At 44.6% G+C, this 20,515-nt stretch overlaps 1 protein-coding gene across 7 annotated transcripts in view; it reads right to left on the reverse strand.

The window, feature by feature from the left end:
- LOC136114956 (netrin receptor DCC-like) overlaps positions 1–20,515 on the reverse strand; it is a 333,036-nt gene that overhangs the window by 110,013 nt on the left and 202,508 nt on the right. For 4 of the 7 annotated variants that reach the window (XM_071801759.1, XM_071801756.1, XM_071801757.1 and 1 more), the window contains 2 exons: positions 5,143–5,359; positions 1,071–1,225 (listed from right to left, as the gene is read on the reverse strand). In XM_071801759.1, the coding sequence (XP_071657860.1) occupies positions 1,071–1,225; positions 5,143–5,359 (372 nt within the window). The remainder of the gene's footprint in view (positions 1–1,070; positions 1,226–5,142; positions 5,360–20,515) is intronic. The other 3 variants (XM_071801760.1, XM_071801758.1, XM_071801762.1) reach the window with 1 other exon arrangement.

Below are 20,515 nucleotides of genomic sequence, written 5' to 3' on the forward strand. Positions count from 1 at the left end.
TAAAAGATCAATAAACTCATTTTCAAGGCTTTTTTCCCCCAAAAAAGAGCTGGGATACAACCTCATGCGGCAGCTGCATTACTGCAAATAAGCGCAACGAGCAGCGGAGTTGTCTGAGAGCAGGAATTAGACCCGTCCAAAATGCAAAACCATGCAAGAAATGACACGTCTTGGGTGATATTTCACCAACATCACTGCTCTTGGGGCTTTGGGAAGTGATGCCACGGAGTAAAATTCATGTTTGGGGGATAAATAAAGATATAGAGACAAAAAACACCAACAGAGAATAATGTGAGTTGAAAGGTCCCTTTGTGCCTTGTTCACAACGTCATTTGGGTGGGCAGGGGATGTGGCGCCTTTCCTGGGGCTCTAAAATTAACCGAACGGCTCAAAAACCACCTCAAGAGGTAAAATTGCTTCTGTGCTTGTGTTAAGTGTTGGATTTCCCAGCTTATTATAGAGGATGAGTGTGTTTTGACACAAGAAATTTCTCTCCTTTCTGGGGCCCAGACGTGCAAATAGAACCACAGAATCGTTTGGGTCGGAAGGGACCTTCAATTGTCATCTGGTCCAACCCCCTGCAATGAGTAGGGACAGCTTCAAATACATTAGGTTGCTCAGATATTAAGTAGCTTCAATACAGCTTAACTTCAACATACTTAATATTCAATTTAATAGTTCAATTAACATTCAATAATACATAAAACGAGACACATAGGAAGAGAAAAGTGCTACTGAAAAGTTCCCCCGGCTTCAAAGACAAAACACACTTAACGCTAAACAGCGATTAACAGAAAAATTTGCTTTTCAACACAATATGTTCACTCCAATGCAAAGTTTTTCCATCTTGCAGTGAGTTCCTTACAAAAATCAACTCGTTACGCACCGCGGCCTAATTCTGGACATCACTTCTAACGCCATATAACAGAAGACGGGCTGTGTCGCCATCAAAGCCACCACACAAACCGCCCACGGGCAGCTCCGCAAAATCGCTATAAATTGCAGAACGTTTTTAATTATCGTGTATAATGATATGCAGATCTATATGAAAAGCTCAGTGTCGCACTCACCTTCGGGCTGCGTGGCCACCTTGACGGGTTGCGAGCTCTCGCCGGGTCCCCACTCATTGTTCGCCACCACGCGGAACGCGTACGTCTCCTCCGGCTTCAGGTTGCCCACGGTAAGCTGGAGCGTCCCCGATTGGGATGTGTTGACCGCCCGTTCCCTAGAAAAACACCCAAAAAAACCCCCAAACTTACCACAAAAATCCACTTTAACACCCCCAAACGCATCTTAAAGCATCACTTATTTATGCAATTCGTAGCCTGCAAGGTATGGTTACTTAGCAAACTTGAGGTCGGTTTGTCTGTAGGGTTTTGGTTTGATTTTTACTTTAAAAAACCTAATTCAAGTAATGGATCCCACTGGGCATGCTGTGAACGCTACAAAAAGCCTTGTATTTTAACACTTTATTGCACCGCCGTTCTTTGCCTTTCCTCATATAACAAAAATAAGGAAAACTGATGGGAAGAAACAGCCGTTTGATCAAGGAAAACATCTCGGCTATAGGAAGGGAGATGCATATTGGAGCGTTAATTAAAATAGGGTTTGGATCGCTCTGCAAATCCAGAATCTTTAAATCCAAATCTTTACGGTCTCTTCCAACTCAAACCATTCGGATTCTCCTCCACCATTTGCTCCCAGTGGCAAGCCCTGGGGTAACTGGTCAGCGGGGTCTCCTGGGCAGGGAGATGCACAGGACATGATCCTCCCATTGGGATAAAACCCATTTAATTATATGTTTCTTGGCGCTATAAGCACATGGAGCTATAGGGTATCATTGGTTTCTCTGCCTTGGGTCAGGCAAAGCTTGGCCTAGCACCAAAGCTCGGCCTAGCATCAAGCAATTCTCGGCCTAGCAGTAGCCTGGGCCTGCTCGTTGAGGAAGATACAAACCGAGATTCATTAATGTGGGATTATCTGGGAAAACCACAATCCCGAAACAGTAAAGCGGGGTCTAAATAGGATGAAATCAGTCATTCCATGGCCAATCTGCAACCGGAAAGAGGTAAAATGGCTTTTGTAACTGATTTCTTACGGGCGGTGCGTCTCGTTCCTCTCCTAAACGCCCTCGGAAGAGCTGACAACAACATTTCACGCTGCGGAAAAACAATCGTTTAAGGCAGAATCAAATAATGATGATGGGACATCAGTTGGAGTTGATGTTGGCAACTGGATCTTATTGTATATATCTGGTTTTTTAATGGCAACAAGACCACCTTTCAATCCCAAAAGGAGCAAGGGAAGAAAAAAGAGATGAAGCCATAGAAGAAAACTCCACTAAGATCTCGGTTTTAAGACTTCTCGGTGACACTGGGACCTGTGGTGATAAATACAACTCTGGAAAGGTGCTACGACTTGGAGCATTTTTTCAGTCTTCTCAGCCCTGAATTTGACGCGTCACGTCGTGGTCTTGGCCATTTGGAACCATCCTAGCATCTCATCTTCAATGTCACCTTCCATTGGCTCTCCATGGTGACACCAAATCTCCCAGGACACTTCTCGGAGCAAACCGGGAGTTGTACGACCACCCAAAGACGTGGGCGCCCTCAAGACGATGAACCCAACGAGCTCATCGTGGCTCAAGTTCATTCCTAGATTAATTAGCTCGAGTTGCACCCCGTGTTCTGGCGCTGGTTTCCAGTTTGGGAATAGGAGCTCTGGGCCATCCCCAGCCCACGCTGCAAAATCACAGAGGGGATTTTCTCCAGCTCTGTGACCTTCATGAAAGCCCTGAGAAAACCAAACCTTTCTACGTTTTATTTCCTATAACTTCATCTCAGATCTAGAGCATCTTCCAAATGCAACACCAGCGTCCCACCTCACAACGTGGTCAGATGCAGAAATAATCTAAAACCCCCCAAATATCCTCCATTTGGGCACTTTTCCATTTCGGGTTTTCCTTTTCGAAGCCATAAATTACAGTCTAAAAATAAAAAGACCTTGACTAAAGTCATCCACCTTCTTGTAAAACGAAGCCTTCGACATGTAATTTCCAGTGACTGAAGATCGTGTTACGTTCCGGTATCAGCACGGAAAAGAGATAATTACAGCTCCCATATATCTCTTAGGTGTGTAACAAATGCTTTTCTAATGTTTCCAACACCTAATTAGTTACTTGGAGCCAGACAAGTCGTGTTAATGCTCTTTGCTGTGAAATGAATCCGATTAATTTGAAAATGGATGGACTTTTACTGCCTTGAGTTCTTTTTTTTTATAGCCCCTTATCATTCTCCAGCAAAATAAGATCGAGTCCTTGATTAAAACAAGCAAAACTAATGTAAATAGATCAGCTGGGAACGATATTTATTTCATTTATTGGGAAAAATAGTTTCCTAAGCTAAAAAAGGATAGTTACAATCCAGGCCCCATTATTTAAACCCCTGTGACATTTCAAAGGTTGGAAGCCTCTATTTTGGGGGGTTGTGCCTCATCTAAAATGCCAAAAAGGAATATGTTACCTTATCAATATTTCCCGTTATTTATAAATAGAGTGAATTTTTAATCACCAATTAAATTTTAAAATCTAATCACAGCGATGTAAATTCTCGCCAGGCAGGCAGAATTCATTCAGACTCCGCGCAGGTAATTAAATGTGACCTGTGGTCGCATTCGAGGAGTTGTTTTTTCGGCTTAGAGATGGATGAGGAGTAAATCAGCCAAACCAAACAGTGTCTCTTGCTCTGGGGTGATTAATACGCTGCCACATAAATATCAAATGTCTGCGGGAACCTGAGAAGCAAATCCAACCGAGGGGACCAAGCGCGAGGCCGAGCGCAAACCCCGACATCAACGGCGGCTCCGAATTCGAACCTGGATCGAAATATCGAGGCGAGCCCGTCTTGCGACTCTAAATTTGGCAATTAAACGTTCATGATTGTTATGCCCTCTGTGTGCTTGTACACATCTCTACCCTCGAAGAGTGATCCCCATTCAAACGCAAGCATTATTTTTTACTGTTATATTCCGCTCTAGTTGAACAGAAAATAAGCACGAGCAAATGCATAGTAAGAGTTATGTATCTCCTAACAGATCCTATACATTAAACCCTTGATTTTTGCTCAGTTTTTCATCAACCGCTCCCTATAATCAGCAAATATCATCAAATATCTCACTTTTAAATCCAAACTCCCATCTCGACCAGAACCTTCCCTAAGTACAGGTGTATTGCTTGGCTGGTTATTTATTCCCCAACATATTTCAGGTCTGTTTTATCCTTTTGCTGAGAAACTCGTCTTTTCCCTTTAAGTGCTCTTTCCCATCGCCCTTTAGCAGCGGCGAAAGTGTTTGATCCGGCGCAGGACGCCAAGATGAAAAAGCATCTCCCATCTTGCTAGCAACGCAACGCTGGTACTAAATGTGACTCGATCCAGCTGTGTGGCAGCTCTGATGTTTTGAAAACAGCTCAAATTGCCACTTCATGGCTATAAAAGCAAGCTGGACCTTGTTGAAGATCAAGTTGAGAAGCTGTGAACGTCCAGGACATTCTGCCTGTGAGATGGTGATTGCGGCTCAATTAATTCACCTCTGCTGGCGATGCAAAGAAGGCTTGAGCCTGTGTCTTCAGAGGAAGATGAAAGATAAAACATGGAGCTAAACAATATATTTGATTGGCAAGGGATAGCAAAAGGAGATAAGATCCACAGACATCACTGTCAACGCAAACGGTCCTTCAATGTATGTGGTTCTTCAACGCAAACGGGTCTTGGATGCAAATGGTCCTTCAATGTAAATGGTTCAACGTAAATGGTTCTCCAATGCAAATAGTTCTTCGATGCAAACAGTGCTTCGATGCAAACGGTTCAATGCAAACGGTGCTTCAATGCCAATGGTTCAATGTAAACGGTGGTTCAACGCAAATGGTCCTTCAACACAAATGGTCCTTCAACACAAATGGTCCTTTATACCAAGACAATAACCACTGTTGTATAAACCTTGACATGGCATCTACAAAACGGCAACAAGAGGCATTTGTAGCGTCACGCTTACCATAGGGAGAAGAACACAAGGTTGAGAACCGCTTGCAACCTACTCGTGAAGACCTCAGGCTCTCTTAGGAGACCACAGTCTGTTGAGGCCTACCTGTTGACACCATCCCTGGAGAAGAAGACCGTGTACGTCTGGATGTTGCCTCTGGCTTCTGCGGGCGGGCGCCAGCTGACACGGACAAATCGGCTGGAGACCAAGACAGGGACCACATCTCGGGGGGCAGAGGGGAGGACACTGGAACTTGGGACAGCTGGAGGGGAAGGAGAGGAGTCAGTCAGAGAGGTGGTGGGAGGCGCCGCGGTGGTGGCGGCTGAGGTGTCACGGAACAAAGGGCCGAGGCGGCGTGGAAGAAGCGTGAATAAAATGACAGGGGATGAAAGAGAGAGAGAGAGAGAAAAAACACTAACAGTAAAATCACACCTTAAAACGCACCATCCTGAACCATCCTCTAAAGTGAACGCGCAAAACTCAAGTAGGTTACGTCCTTGGAAGACTTGTAAATTATTTCTTGTCGCAGTGATCGGTGTGATACGTCCCTTTGTTCACTTATTTCACAGGTTTTGTCTCTCGTGCTCCAAGCAGGAGGATTTAACCCCATAAACAAGCAACAACCTACTGCTCAAAACATGAAGCCAACAAACCGACCTGGTCTGAGAAGAGCAGAAACTGAGGCGCTTCAAGGTGCGATAATCATGTCAAAAGCGGAGAAAATGAAAAGGAAAAGGCAGCGAGACTGAATATTAACACTTTCTCACGTGGAAATGCGTTTGGTTTATGTGCAAAATCCAGAAATGCCTGAAGTGGTCAGATTAATTGCAGAACGTTTCAACTCAATAAACTCTTGAGAGAGTTTAACGGCTTCGTTGTTGCCCACCAAGTCAAGGTGAAAGCTGGCCCGTCAACATAAATGAAAACAATATTATGGATTTAACGCTACTTTAAGCGATCAGCTACCTCCTGATTTAACACACGCGTCTTCTGGAGCATCCACAATCACCAAACCCCCTCTCTGAAGGCCAAAATTACATAGAAGGTCCAATTTCATGGGCTATGCCAGTCCTAAAAAGCAGGGTTTCAATACAGGTAGCGAACCCAAAAACCATTTATTTGTTTCACTATTGCAAATCTTTTTTGGTAAATATGCATACGTTGTGAACGATATTAGTAGCATTAATTTCCTGTGAGATCATTAACAGCGTTCTATTATCTCAACAGCTTAAGCTTGATGTAAAACGCATGACGTTCACTGAATACTAACAGCATTTTCTTCTATTATCCCTAAACTATTATTGAAAGCCGTTAATATTGATATTATCGATAACAAATATTATTACCTCGTACTTACCGTGATCACTCCAAGGCCAAAGGGAATTAAGGGATTTCCCAGTGGCATTTCCAGACTAATGTGTTGAAAGAAAACATTAAGTCACCGTCTCCGCTCTTTTGGCTGCGAAGTTGCGATTCATTATTTGCACTTAGGCTGTGCTTAGCGTCCTTAGTCACGGGCCACCGATCTAAATAATGTGCAAACACGAGACTAACGTCTCATTCTGTGTACATTTATATTAGAGCGACGCTTTGTTTCACGATCGGAGTGAGCAGATTGGAGTTTCTGTTCTATTCTATATGTTGACTTGTGTATTATCAGCATAAGTATATTGCTGTCTTCTAATGAGAAGTACCAAGGGTGTGATTAGAAGAAAACACACAGACAACCCTACGAGGCTTCTACTCAACACACCATGGAGCCCGAAGAGCGACTCAAAGCACCAAATCTACCTTTAAACGTGCCGAAAACGCATCTAAAATCTGGAGGTGAATCCATCCCATGTTGGTGGGTGCAGCTGCGTGTCAACTTACGAAAAGAACGGCCAAAATATGATGTGAAAAGCAGCAAGATCAGGACGGAAGCTCTAGGCCGCTGTTTTCTTCCAGTAAACTCTATAGAGATATCACTGACAAAAGCAATTCCGGTTTTATTGTTGCTACCAGTGAATGGCAAACATATCGCGTACAATAGCATGATATAGCCAGACATATAACCCGAAATTATCTCGGCGAGGAACGTCTTAAATCCTTCAATGCGCCATCGGTTCAAGCATCTTCATCTGTCTGACAGGGGCTGATTTGAGCCTGATCTGGTTTATATTAACGCCTCGGAAAGTGCATTTTCCCTGCTCTCGTGAATAATCATCGAGTTCCGCGCCGAGAGCATCAAACTGATTCATTTTCCGCGTGTGGAAATGGCTCTACGACCAGAGAAGGTCCAAATATCGGCCCGAGAGGAACTGATGCTCACGTTTCCATTCGGGAAGCCAAACGGAGCGCCTCAAATTCAGAACCAAATCCCTTGGTATGCAGGATCCCCAATCAGCTGTGAGTTTTGGGACATTATTATTTCGCCAGTAGGACTTGTCCTTACGCTCCTAAAGCAAACTTGTTTATAAAATGTGCAAATATGCTTGATGTCCTGCTTATTTACAGCCTTCACGGGCAAAACGCAGCTATAAAACATGCGCGAGGCCAAATGTTGACGGGGTTTTCAAACGACTAAAGGCAAAATATCACGCGTGACGCTCCATTTCATCCCTGCTTCCCATGCACCCGCTCATGGGCTGTTAATATTGAAAAATAAGAGGAATATGAGACCTAATTCCAAGAGACCTACCCTTTAAATTGTGGCTTTAGAGGGCAGCAAAAGCTTCTGTGGGATATACAAGAGATGATAAATGAATTAAAAACCCACCCTGGTTATGATATCCTACAATGGATTTGGTATCAAGAAGCCATGGGTGCAAATCAAGGTAGAAAACATCTCATGTTCTCATTCGAGTGCTTACAGGGACTGCATATACCTGTATATACGCATATATACCTGTATATACGCATATATACCTGTACATACACATATATAGCTATATATGCACACACAGGCCTCAGCACAGTCTTTCTACCTCTATACAAAGAAATATATCCATTCTAAAAGATCCCGATAATCCGCATTGAGGATTAAGTCCGGAACCGAAAGAGGTGAGCTTGGCTTTTCCGCTTTTAAGCAATTAATACGGCGTTAATTACTCGTGCTTCATTCATAGAGAAAATAACATTAAATATGTGCTTATTGTCTGGTCTTGCTCCACTTGCTCAATCCAGTCTTTTGTTGCTCATGGAATTCAGTATTTCCCCCCACTCCCAGAACCTTTTTGACCCATTTTACACCTTTTGTAGAGCAAACTGTGAAAGTTATAAGTGAGAAAAACACCATTTCATTGCAGGAATACTCAAAAAACACTGTAGATTTAACACCTAGGGCCTAAAACCAAGGCGTTCCTCCAGGAAAATATCCCTAAAGATAGAGAGCAATTTTGGTGGATTCATTATTATGAAATATTAAAAATGGGAATTAAAAATAGATCTTAATTTACGTTTCTTTTATAAAAGAAAAATCAATATTAATGTATGTTAGGGAAGGCGATTGAACAACTCTACACAAAATGAATTTGGAGTGTAGAGCGTAATTTTACCTTGAATTCTCTCTCCCACAAATACGAATTTGCAGTTACATTAAATTCGGAACACATCGCTAATCGTTTCTAATTGAACAGACCATACCGAGACCCGCTGCGTTTTCACGGCGTTACTTTAACGCTGGAAGATTCATTTACTAATAGACAAATCGGGAATAACAAAGCAATCCACAAGGTTCCGCATTCCAGGTGCAGGTTGGGACAATAATCCGAGGCCTGTTTTCCTACAGATTGAGGAAAACAGCCAAAAATTGAGGGAAATAGCCAAAAATTAAGGGTTTGTGCCCCTAAACTGGAATGCGGCGCATGCTTTGGCGCAAGGCCTACCTGACCGGAGGCCCTACCGATGTTAAACCAGCCAGCACAGGCCTTGGGAGGGGAATGTGAGGAAAAACTACATTTCACACATATTTCATCTGAAATTTAATGATGAATTCATGCATTTTATCATCCGTCCTCCATGGTGCTTCTAAAACCCAACGCTAACACATGGTGGGAAGACGTTGGCAAGGAAAGGCCGGACATGGACCCACTGTGTTAAGTGATTAAATTGCTAAGAACTGGTGAAACGAAGAACCAAATGAACCACAATGTTTTGCTCTGATGATGAAATAATTGACGTTTGGTCTTGTTCCCAACAGCTGGGATCAAAGCAGATGTTCTATCAGATGAGCTTTATGGAGATACGCTATAGATGTCATTTACGGTCCCAAATAAGCATGGATTGGACAAGTTACTCACGATTTACGCTCAACCAAAATATTCTTCTCCACACAAGCAACTCCTGTTACCATTCCCAGGGCCCATTTGCAACGTTTGGCCTTTCCAGCTTCCATCCAGCTGATTAATCGCACAATATAGCGCCAAAGAGCGTTTCTCCGGGCGTTCTGCGCTCAAATCCACCCCCCAAACGCCGTTGGACGCGTTCCCATGCCTCAGGTTTACACGGAGGTATCAGGGCACATCACATCTGCTTCGGGATTTTCAACCCGTATGTAGCGATGCTAATTTAGCCAATAAAAGATCTGTCCGCGTTGCCGTACGTATTTCCACCCTTCTGGCTCGTCACGCGATAATTCGTTATTACTCGGTGCCATAATGATGTTCTTAAGAACAAGTCACGCAGTACTAATTGTTATTATGCCTCTTTTGGGATGTGATGAACCTCAATATCAATCACCTGAGTTTACGTGTGTCAACAACGCCTGGTTTAGCCTAACGAGGAATTCGCTCCCGACCCGGCGCCTGGCAGGATTAGGCCAAAAAAGCTTTGGAAACGGCACCGATGTCTCTGAAATGCAAAATCTCGGGGAGGTTTTGATAGTTCAACCCTACACGATAACAACCACAGGAAAAATGAGGCAAAGATGGTGGTTTCACTTCTTTTTGGAGTATCTGGTGTTACCTCATCTGGCAGCTACAACACCCACACACCCATCACTGCTGTGCCAGCACAGTCCCTACCCATTATTTTATGCTAAAAAGCCACCTATACGTGATATAAATTACCATAAAATCATTTCACTAAGTGCCATAAATCCAAAATATTTCTGTTTTCATACCTGAGCTCGTTCGGCCACTTCTCAGCCAGGCCAGTATATGCACCCACGTCTTGTTGCCTTCATCCCTGCGACCATCAGCTCTTCTGCTGATTTCCTCCCATTTAGAGACATCAATCAAGCAGCAGTTGAGTTTGTGTTCAGTATAGTTCAGAGATTTTACTTTATTCTGCATTTAATAGCAGTCGAGTCAAGACCTTTGAAGGCCTCGTTGGTCCTAAATGTTGGACTTGGGTGGCTTACGTGTTGCTGTGAATCTAACGCGAGGTAAAAACGATTTAGAGATGGGTCTTGATTGATGTCTCTAAACGGGAGGAAATGTTTAAAGTCCATAATCTCTCTCCATGAAAAGTCCACCTGACATCAGGGCACCCAAACCTCAACTGGGTGCTGCAAGCTCACGCTGTTTCGGACGCTCTAAGGAACACAGAGAAGGGGCTGAGGTTCGAAATCTTTGATCTTTACCTTTTCTAGAAGCATTTTCAATGGCCCAACTGATAATAACTAAAAATAAAGAGGATGGATGGCGAGAGGTGGCCAGATGGCACAACTCACGTCACCCTCTTTTCTTCAGCAGCAAAACCCGCTTTCGAGGACCAGCGCCTTAATAGCATATGAATAATCAGTGGAGGTGTCGCTGTTTAACAGCAAAAGGTTTTTGCTTTAACTTTGATTTTTAAGGAAGAAAAGCTTATCCATCAACCCATCCGCCCGCATTTTCCATCCCCGTAGGTGCCTTTTTGGCTGATTCCAAGCAAATTCCTCAAGAGATTAGGGAAATAAAGGAAGTTTAGCGACGACGCGGCGTCCCCATCGATCAAAAGGCTTCGACACGAACTCACCGACTCTTGAGCAGAACAATCGTTCCACAAAACGGCCAACAAAACGAGTAATTACGAGGATTCCCAACCTGCGAGAATTAGCGCCTTTAATTTATAATAAACCTATTAAAAGCTCGAAGGGAAATCGTGGAAAAAAGATGAGTCGGCGGAGATTTAAGTGCCTTGTCCCTTCTAAAAATTACCTCCCCAGGTTAGAAAACAGCCGTCGGATGGGTTGAATCCTAATTCTCAGACTATTATTAAGTGGGAAACGCTGACAAAACACAGTAATATTTCTCAGGGTAAGTTATTTCCTCGGATATTGGATTTAGAGATAAAAGCAAGAAAGCAGCAGAACTAATCTAGACATTAATGAAACTCCCCATTAGAAAACAGGGCTGGTATTTATAGCGGGGTGTAGCAATACTAAGAGTTTTGTTAACATTATCTACTTTGCCATAGACTCTAAAAATTATACATAATCGTGGGAGTTACAGTGGCATCTTAAAAATCTCTCTCCAATCACCTGTAATTTTCCATCTTTTTCTCACCTATTTGGCGGCGATTTTTCGGAGAACCACCCGCTATTGTGTGTTTTGCGAGGAGGATGTGGGGGATCTAATGAGAGGTCCCTTCCCCAGTCTTGTTGCTCTTCTCTGGACCCGCTCCAGCACTTCAAGCTCTTTCCTGAGCTGAGGGCCCAGAACTGAACACAACACTCCAGGTGTGGCCTCCCCAATGCAGAGCACAGGGGAAGGATCACTGCCCTTGTCCTGCTGACCACGCTGCTTTGGATACAGGACAGGACACCATTGGCCTTCTTGGCCACCTGGGCACACTGGTGGCTCCTGTTGAGCTTCCTGTCCATGAGTCCCCCCAGGTCCCTTTCTGCCTGACTGCTCTCCAGCCACTCTGTGCCAGCCTGGAGCGCTGCAGGGGGTTCTTGTGGCCAAAGTGCAGGACCCACCACTTGGCCTTGAACTTCAGCCCATTGGAATCCAGATCCCTGTGCAGAGCCCTCCTGCCTTCCAGCAGCTCCACACTCCCTCCCAACTTGGTGTCATCGACAAATTTGCTGCTGATGGTCTCAATCCCCTCATCTCAATCATCAGTGAAGATGTTAAACAGGACTGGAGCCAACCCTGACCCCTGGGGGACACCACTAGTGAGTGGAGAGCTGGATGCAGCCCCATTCACCAGCACTCTCTGGGCCCAAAGACCATCGGTTTACTTCCTATAGGAATCAAGATTTGATCTGGAAAGAATTCTACCGTGTGGAAAAAGCTATTTTGGTTCAAGTTACACATTATTGAAGAAAAATCCATGGAGAGAAGCACATAAAATCCCTTTTTACACCCAGTTCTCTATACAGAAAGTTTCCCATTTTTTAAAAAGCTCTAAGACAGATATGGTAAATATTTTCTGAATAATAAAAGCTATTTTATCCCTGTTTTCTTCTAAAAATTGGGGGGGGAGATGCTGAGATACCTGCCTTGTGCTGGAGAATTGAGCAGCTCTGACATGTTCTACTTTAAACTCTCCACAAAGGCCTTTTTGCTCTAAGCTGTAGCAACACAATTCTTATCAACTTTGACAAATATTAATACATAATTCAGATTTTTAGGGCCTTTTTTTTTTTTTCGCTGGAGGAAGCTGACAACGCCATCCTCTTCCCCCCGGCTTCGCTTCGAAACGGCGCTTTGAAATACAATAGCGTTTCTTAGCAGAAAGATTGGAGGACTAAAGGAAGCATCCTTCCTTTTGAAATCCTAAATGCAATTTTATTTTGAACTCTAACGCTAAAAATAATATATATATAGAAAAGAAAAAGAAAGCCGCTGTAGCTGGGGTTGCTGTTCCTCATTGTATAAACCAGATTTAAAGCGAGTTTATAACTGTCAGGGAGCTTTAAATAATTGAACAGCAAGACACAGCATGGGAGGGGGTGTTTTCTATTGTGTAATAACATCTCAGGATTCATTAGCCATAATAATAATGATGATGATTAGTCTTGCAAATTTTACGCTGTTTCCTTTGAAAATTACAAGACTGATTGTACGAGGAGCGAGGATTTAGAATAACACAGTTAATTTGCTTGGAGTTTATTACAGCAACTTTGTTACCGGGGCGAGTTGTCTTCTAACATGTAAAAGCAGAGAAAACCAAGTGTTTAATACAAATATTAAGACCTGACTTGTTTTGGCACCTCTTTGTCCTCAAGTCATGGGGTTCTCTGTGATCCGTGTTATTATTCCAAGCCTGACCGAGTGGTTTTTCCTGCGTCGGGAAGAAATTGGAGATAAAAGAGACAGAGACGCGGCGCCGCATTTGGATGAGTCCGAGACCTTTAGGGCTTTTTCAAGGAGAATCCAGCGGAAAAAACTCCAGCTCCACCATCCCCACCAAAACAGGTTGGGCCAACTCATTAGCTCTGCCATTGTTAACGACGAGCGGCCCTAACGGAGCGTTAGAACTGAAGAGACGTCAATGGAGAAGCGAAATAGCTCGAAACGTCCCTTTTGATTCATAGCGTGGAAGTTGAAACAAAGCAACGCAACAAGATGTGATTGAGTCGGTTCAAGAACCAGAAGGTTTTTCTATAGAGCTCTTTGTCGATGGGAAAATGGAACTAAATATTGCACATTCTTGAGCAAATACCGCGTTGGCTCAAACCCAAATTGGTACATTTTGTGTCACCGAAATCTCCGAGTGCTCCAAGTAACTCACAAGTTGTCTAAGATGTTTAATCTTGGCTTGAAAATTTAAAGTTCATTTGAAACTTCCACAATTTAAAATGGAAATTCCCCGGCTGAATGACTATGGAATAATGGAATTATTCACTTTAAGGACTAGAAAATCTGTCTCACTGTACTGGAAGCTCATGAGAACAAGGGCGATGAGCACACAACGGCCATCACCTGCTCCATCCAACATCGCTCCTGAGAAGGAGCCGCATCCATCGTTTTCTGGCAAAGAAAACTGGAGTTGTTTGCTCTGAAAATAAGACAGCTTAAGGCTTCCTTAAGATGGGAAAAAACACCTAATAACAAGAATAAATCCCATCCTGGTGGCTGTTACAAGCAGGTAGGAACATCTTGTTGGGCCCTGAGGAGGTTCCTACTGCTTGAGAAGTTAGCGCGGCTAAGAAACACAAAGTGGTGTCATGAGGGGAGATCGGAGCCTTCCTAAGCAGTCCCAGCTTATGGGTCTCCTTGTGGGAAGAGATCAAGATGACAAGGCCATCCAAAAGACTTGGAGATGTTTAAGAAAGAGACCTACGTGTCGGAATAACGGCTGCGAAGAGAATATAGTGCACGAGTTGCATTTTAGGAGACGTTCATGTGGTATCAACGGAGGTGTCTTGGTCAAGACTTAGTCCAGAACTTGGTGAGTAGACAACAGGGTGTCTACACACATCCTGTAGATCACTCCATTACCCAGCTCTTGATAACCGCTCACTTTGGCCTAAATGCTACTTTTCTCTGATAAATCCCCTCACGTCTATCCCATTTAGCCCCAAATAAACCAACTGCCTTCTTCTTCTAAATCTGTGAACGCGAGCAGAACGGCAATCGAGCCGCAGAAACCCATCGCTGTGGCCCGCGCTATCCCGGGCAATTTGAAGGCCCGAGTTATTCTACACGGGAGCGATTGCGCCGATCCGTATGTCAATGATCCGCTGAGACAACACCAGGCTGCTGCTCTTTTTGCAGCACGAAGAGCCGTTCGCTTCGCCTCTATGCTAAAAACTCCCTTTTTAAACTCATTTCCAAAGGATTTTTGCACCTCCTCGGCTGCCAACCCGCTCCGGCTTGTCCTATAGAAAAGCCACGGCAAGGAAATAGAATCATTTTAGGTTGCTTATATATGGAACTACCTTTCCATGCGAAGGCTGCTCACTTACGCCGGCTCTCTGGGGAGCGCATTATGTAGCTGGCAAACATTTGCTGTTCTCCCGCACGCAAACCGTCTTCTACGCAGCCCAAAACCAGGCGTTTTCACCTCATTTCCTTTCCGTTGGCACCGCTCCTACGCGGCGATGAGGGGGACGTTTGCATTAAAAGCGGCGATCGTTGGCGCCGAGACACGACACGCCAACTGGCGCTGCAAACGCATATTAAAAAAGCCATCGAATCCACAGGAAAAATCAACATATTATGGTTTGTGACGATCACAAAGGGACGCGGGACAACACTGACTGTATACTCACGGTGCGTTTTCTTATAGCGGCGCTGAAATATTGTCTGGTTCGCAAGAAAAATAACACCGCGTTGCGACGGGCCACAATGGCTTCAGGAGGTTGGGTTGGAACACTCAACGTACTCAAAGCAGAATAAATATATTACTATAGTATCTACAGCTGGTTATTCAAGGGGTTGAGAAGGTTGGGTTAACCCATCAAAGTCCTTGTTTGATGGGAGAGTTGCGTCCTACCCAAGACAGTGGCCATCGGCACATACACAACTTTAAGCCATATATCTTTAATAACTTATTAGGAAGAAGCTAAAGAGATAAGGCCTCTCCTAACTGCGTGGTGTTGGATTAATACACCTTCATTTCATTGCCTGCTGTCAATTCATTCTCACCAGGGAACGTGGCAACCAGGGCATTTAAAGGGAATTGTGGCATTTGTTGGCACTTGTGGCAAATCAAGGGGTGGAAAAGACGCCAAATTTAAGACACAACCCAACTCATAGTGAACTTCACCAAGTTCTCCTGAGGAAAAGATGTAATATAAAGTATTTGTTCCTCTTTCCTTCTGAATGGAAATACCACAGGAAGGAAACAAACTCATCGGCACGGCTACAGCTCCCTGGATTTATCCAACGTTCCCTAAAGGAAAAGCGAGTGCACATCTATACTATATATATATAACCTATATTCTAAAAACTCTATAATGCAGAAAGTGGTGTACTGGTTTAAGGAGTGGTTTGCATTACGCGAATCTTTTTGAATATATGAATTTGAAACTATCAAAGCTTTTGAAGGGGCAGCTCGTGAGCCCTTTGCATGCTAGAAATTCCACGTCCTGAGTGGTGCGACCGAGGAGCCTTGACGGGGATTTTCATCCCGGCCGAGCGCGGGTTTTATGCCAACAAAGTCTTTGGTGAAAGGAAAATACCCACTTTGGGTTTATCCAAGAGGGGTTGGAAAATGAGGAGGAGCGCGGCTGAAGTCCTAAAGCTGCCACGTCTAATGCTTGAAAAGCCGTTTCCGTCCCGTGCTCCGCTCTTGGGATGATCGAGCTGTAGGCTGGGGGGACCACTATGTGCTGAGTTGAAGCCAATTAATTTCATTCCCTAAAGAAACAAGAGCTGGCAAGAGTGACATTAAACAACATCGATTCTGGGGCACAAGGGCCTTGGAAACAAACAACGTGCCTTTGGATCCAGCATCCGTAATACATCCCCGGCACAGATGGATCGGAACCGGCCCAGCAGCGGACGCGGATCTTTCCCCGCTCCGGCAAAAAGACGCGCGGAGCGGTAAAAGCAAGAAAGAAATCAAAAGGAGCCATGCGGAGAGCACAACACAGCCCAGTGGTTTGAACAGAGATGAAAATGCTGGGGAAATACTCATGCGTAGCGGATGCTGAAGGGAAGCCAGGCTGTGACTAACATACTGGAAAAGTGGTTTCCTCGGCACGCAAATTCCGTCAAGGTTACAGAGCCCTTGCTCCTGGAAGGGAACAGCTGGCGCCAAACAGACTCGCAAACGCACTTTTTTGTCTTGCGTTTCAACCTTGCGCTGAACTTATTTATTTCAATGGTTGCCTTCTGTCGGCATCAGCGACAGCGCCTTCCCCTCTGTTGCTGAGATTTCCATAATAGACGAGTTTCCTACAACGGCATCTTCGCCGCCCTGTTTAAAACACTAATGGTCTAACACTTCATTTCACATGAGGGTCGCAGTCCTCGCTCTCACCGAACGTGTTCTGCCTCATCCCATACCCTGTTCAACCCAACACCAACTATGAATTGAGTTGTAACACAGGAGGAACAAAATAGACCTTTTAGCCGACCCCAAAGGCTCCTGTGAGAAGCAAACACCTTGCCCACTGTGGATTCTGCACCCAAATGTATGCATTTAATGCATTATCCCTCTTCTTCACAGCACTCACGGGGGATTCCTTTTCCAACGCGTTGTTTCTCCAGGGCAATTATTTCTTATTCCTCTTTATATATTATTTTGTGATTGTCTCTAGTTGTTTGAATAGGTTTAGTTCACTCAACTAAGTCATTCTGTGTGGCCATCTCCAACCCGCTTCCCTCCAATAATAAGACATCGATATTTATGTTCAGGTAAATGCATCAGGTCCAATGACAATCTCAATGCCATGGTCGACCTACCCGCCCAGGGCCAATTTCCAAACCAAGAGCCCATTTTTAATCCATTAAACACAGTACTGAGAGTTTGATGTGAAAAAGAACATGGGGCAGGTCCAGCCAAGCACCTTCCATGCATCAGAACCTACAACGTCCTTCCAATTGACCAACATGCGATCACCTCAAGAAAAGGGATCACGTTGGAGACATTATTTCCCATCGAGCCCCCTCTGCAGCTCTTATATCTCTTAATTGATTAATTATGAACTGACACCTGTGTCAAATTGCTTGACTTCACCCTACTCTTGCTACTATAAACCACATTGGTTAATACCTCCGGAAATTGCACCTACATGTGCGTTTTCTCCTGTCCCGCTTTCAACAATCCATCGTTACCTTTCTTAATCCCATGAACCCAGCCAATCATCTGAAGCATTTCCCACCTGATTATATATCTATTTCACCACAAAAATCCTCTTGCAATAAGTCGACAATTACACCGCCCTTTTTCCCAAGCGTTTTAACCCTTTCCTTTACACTTTTGCAATATTTCCATCTGTGTTTTTCTTACTTCCGCCGCTTCTTTGTGAAAGAAACCATCGGAAAGAACTATTTCCCACTCCATCATTCTGTCTTCTCTATTATACTCGGTGCGTGCTACACGTTAACTTGCTGAAACGCCTCCTGTCGCATATGTGACCAGAACAAGGCTGGTACAGACCCCAGAAATGTATATATTATATATATTGTTTTCCAGATTGACACAGAAGTAACTGGTGGGGATTCCTGACCTCGCTCTGCTGAATTCAGCAAGTACGGAGCATTCAATCAAGCAAATTTAGTGGAAAAAACCTCCCACCAATTACCTGGGATTCTTCGGAGCAAGAAATCCAGCGCAACGCTTGAGCTGAAAATACCGGGCTTAACGCTGGAGGAAATCAAATTCACACCGGCTTCTGCAGATCTTTAACGTAGTTGTTAACGTACACAGATATATAGTGCGCGTGCATGTTAACGACTGCACACACCAGATAAAGGAGGAAAACGTTTTGCTGTGCTCTTTTGGAACTGAGGGGCCACAACTGGACACAAGATTCCAGGTGTGGTCTCCCCAGGGCAGAGCAGAGGGGCAGGAGAACCTCTCTGACCTACTGACCACCCCCTTCTAACCCACCCCAGCTACCATTGGCCTTCCTGGCCACAAGGGCCCAATGCTGGCTCACGGTCATGGAGACTGTCAAACGCTTTACTCAAGTCAATGTAGACCGCATCCACCGCTTTGCCATCATCCATCCACCTCCACCCCAACCCAAAAGTTTCAGAGGGTAACACAACTCTATTCCTCGTGTTTAGTTGCTTCTAAAGTCCTCGTCTTGAAAGCTCCTCCACACCGCGCTTCTACCCTTGTTTTCTTGATGAGTTCCGCGGCGCGGGCCCCGTTGCCACGGCGACGCTCGGGATGCGGGAGTTAAGCGGAATCCTCCACCGGGGATGGATGAGGGAGTTTGAGCAAGGTCAGGTATTTACCGCTGAATACAAATCTGTCACGCCTAATAGATGAAGCTCTTTAGTTTCCGAGCTGCTCGGGCTGCTCCCGGCATCCAAGGAGAAAATAAAAAGACGCTCGAGCATGAATGCCAATCAGCTTGTGCAAGCAACAATGATGTATATACATGTGCCACGGCAGCTGTACCAGGCTTGGCCATGGTTGAAAGGAGAAATTAAATAGGTGTCAATAATTCTAGAAGGGGCAGGATCTAAATCCCCTGAATGCTAAATATATTTTAATAATATTGGACGGCGAAGCGGAGAAGTTATTAAGCCAGGGGGCTCCAGGGGCCTCGACCCGGAGTGCAATGACATGTTGGGGACGCGGCGGCAGAAAAGCGATGGGGACGCTCATCACTGTGTCTAAACCCAAAAATCACAGTAATCCATCGCCCCCAGGGATGCGGCCAAGAGCTCAGCCCAAAGCTTCACGGCCAAGGGAGTGAAATCACGGCAAACGCGGCCTTGTTCTGCGCAAACTGCCTCCTCCAAAGCAACGTGTTCAATCTGGGGCCGCCCAAAGCCAAGCGGGCTGAGCGCCGTTCGCTCCTCGGCTTTTCCGAGGACAAAAGCAGCTCCTTGCTTTGGGCAAACGTCCGTCACGGCACAAACTGATTCGTTTCCCTCCGTCCCGCGCTAATTATGAGCAAAAATCAGATTAAGCGACTAAACCTCCGGTTCAACCAAAGCCTGTTTAGAGGACCCCACTCCGACTGTATTTTTCTTGTTTATCTCCAGGTTCCAACATAAAGCCGGACCTTGCAAGCCAAAAGCAAAGGCTTAATGCGATTTCAGTCCCCAAAGGCACAGGATGACTACAGTAGTGCAAATATACCATATTACCCATGCAACGTTAATTTTTAGATGGCTTAAATTCCTCTGGCAAAGCTTGGCTTAGAGTTGGCGTTGTTAAACCTGCCTTCAACACGCAAGAAAAATACCTTAATTTGGGGCTATCGGCGGCTTGGTTTTGCTCATTTTTACGAGGGTGAGGCAATTACACACAAAGACAAAAATCGCAAAGCCGGCTCCGTAATAAAGCCTTGAAAATATAATAAGCCAGATATTAATATAATAAGCAACGTAGCAGTTGAAATCTAAGAGTTGTTTTAATTTTGAGCGACTTCCCATTAGAATAAATCAAGCCAGAAATGGGAATAATTCCTCCTGGTAGACCGGTTCTACGTGGTAATGAAACACACCTAGAAAATGGTGCATTTTTCATCCCCTGTTGTTATTTTCGGTTTGTTTTCTCACCTCTTGGGTGGATTTTACTTCTGCCCATCCAGTTGCCCTCGGGCAATCATCCCAATGGACTCGTGGTAGATGTTGGTCAAAAATCTGCTTCTAAACTTGCAAACTGTGTCTTCTCCGCCATCTGGTTTAGGGCCTAAAACCTCCACGTTGTTTGGGTCTTTCCCCTTTGATAATTGCCACGGTTTTCTCTCCGGTCCCTTCAATGACGGCGGCTCCAAAACTGGCGACCAAACTTCATCCCAAGGTTTGGTCAACGGCAACCGGAGGAAACAATTTCATTTATCTTGCAAACCGCGGTCACGGGTAATAGAAATTAAGGGTTTATTATAGCATAATGTGGCTTGAAAAACGATCAGATTTGATAGTCACGCTCGGAGCAAAGATTCTTCTACGTTACACATATGGGCTACGGGGAAAATAAGGGAATC

Source organism: Patagioenas fasciata, chromosome Z (assembly GCF_037038585.1).
Source record: "Patagioenas fasciata isolate bPatFas1 chromosome Z, bPatFas1.hap1, whole genome shotgun sequence".
NCBI lineage: Eukaryota > Metazoa > Chordata > Aves > Columbiformes > Columbidae > Patagioenas > Patagioenas fasciata.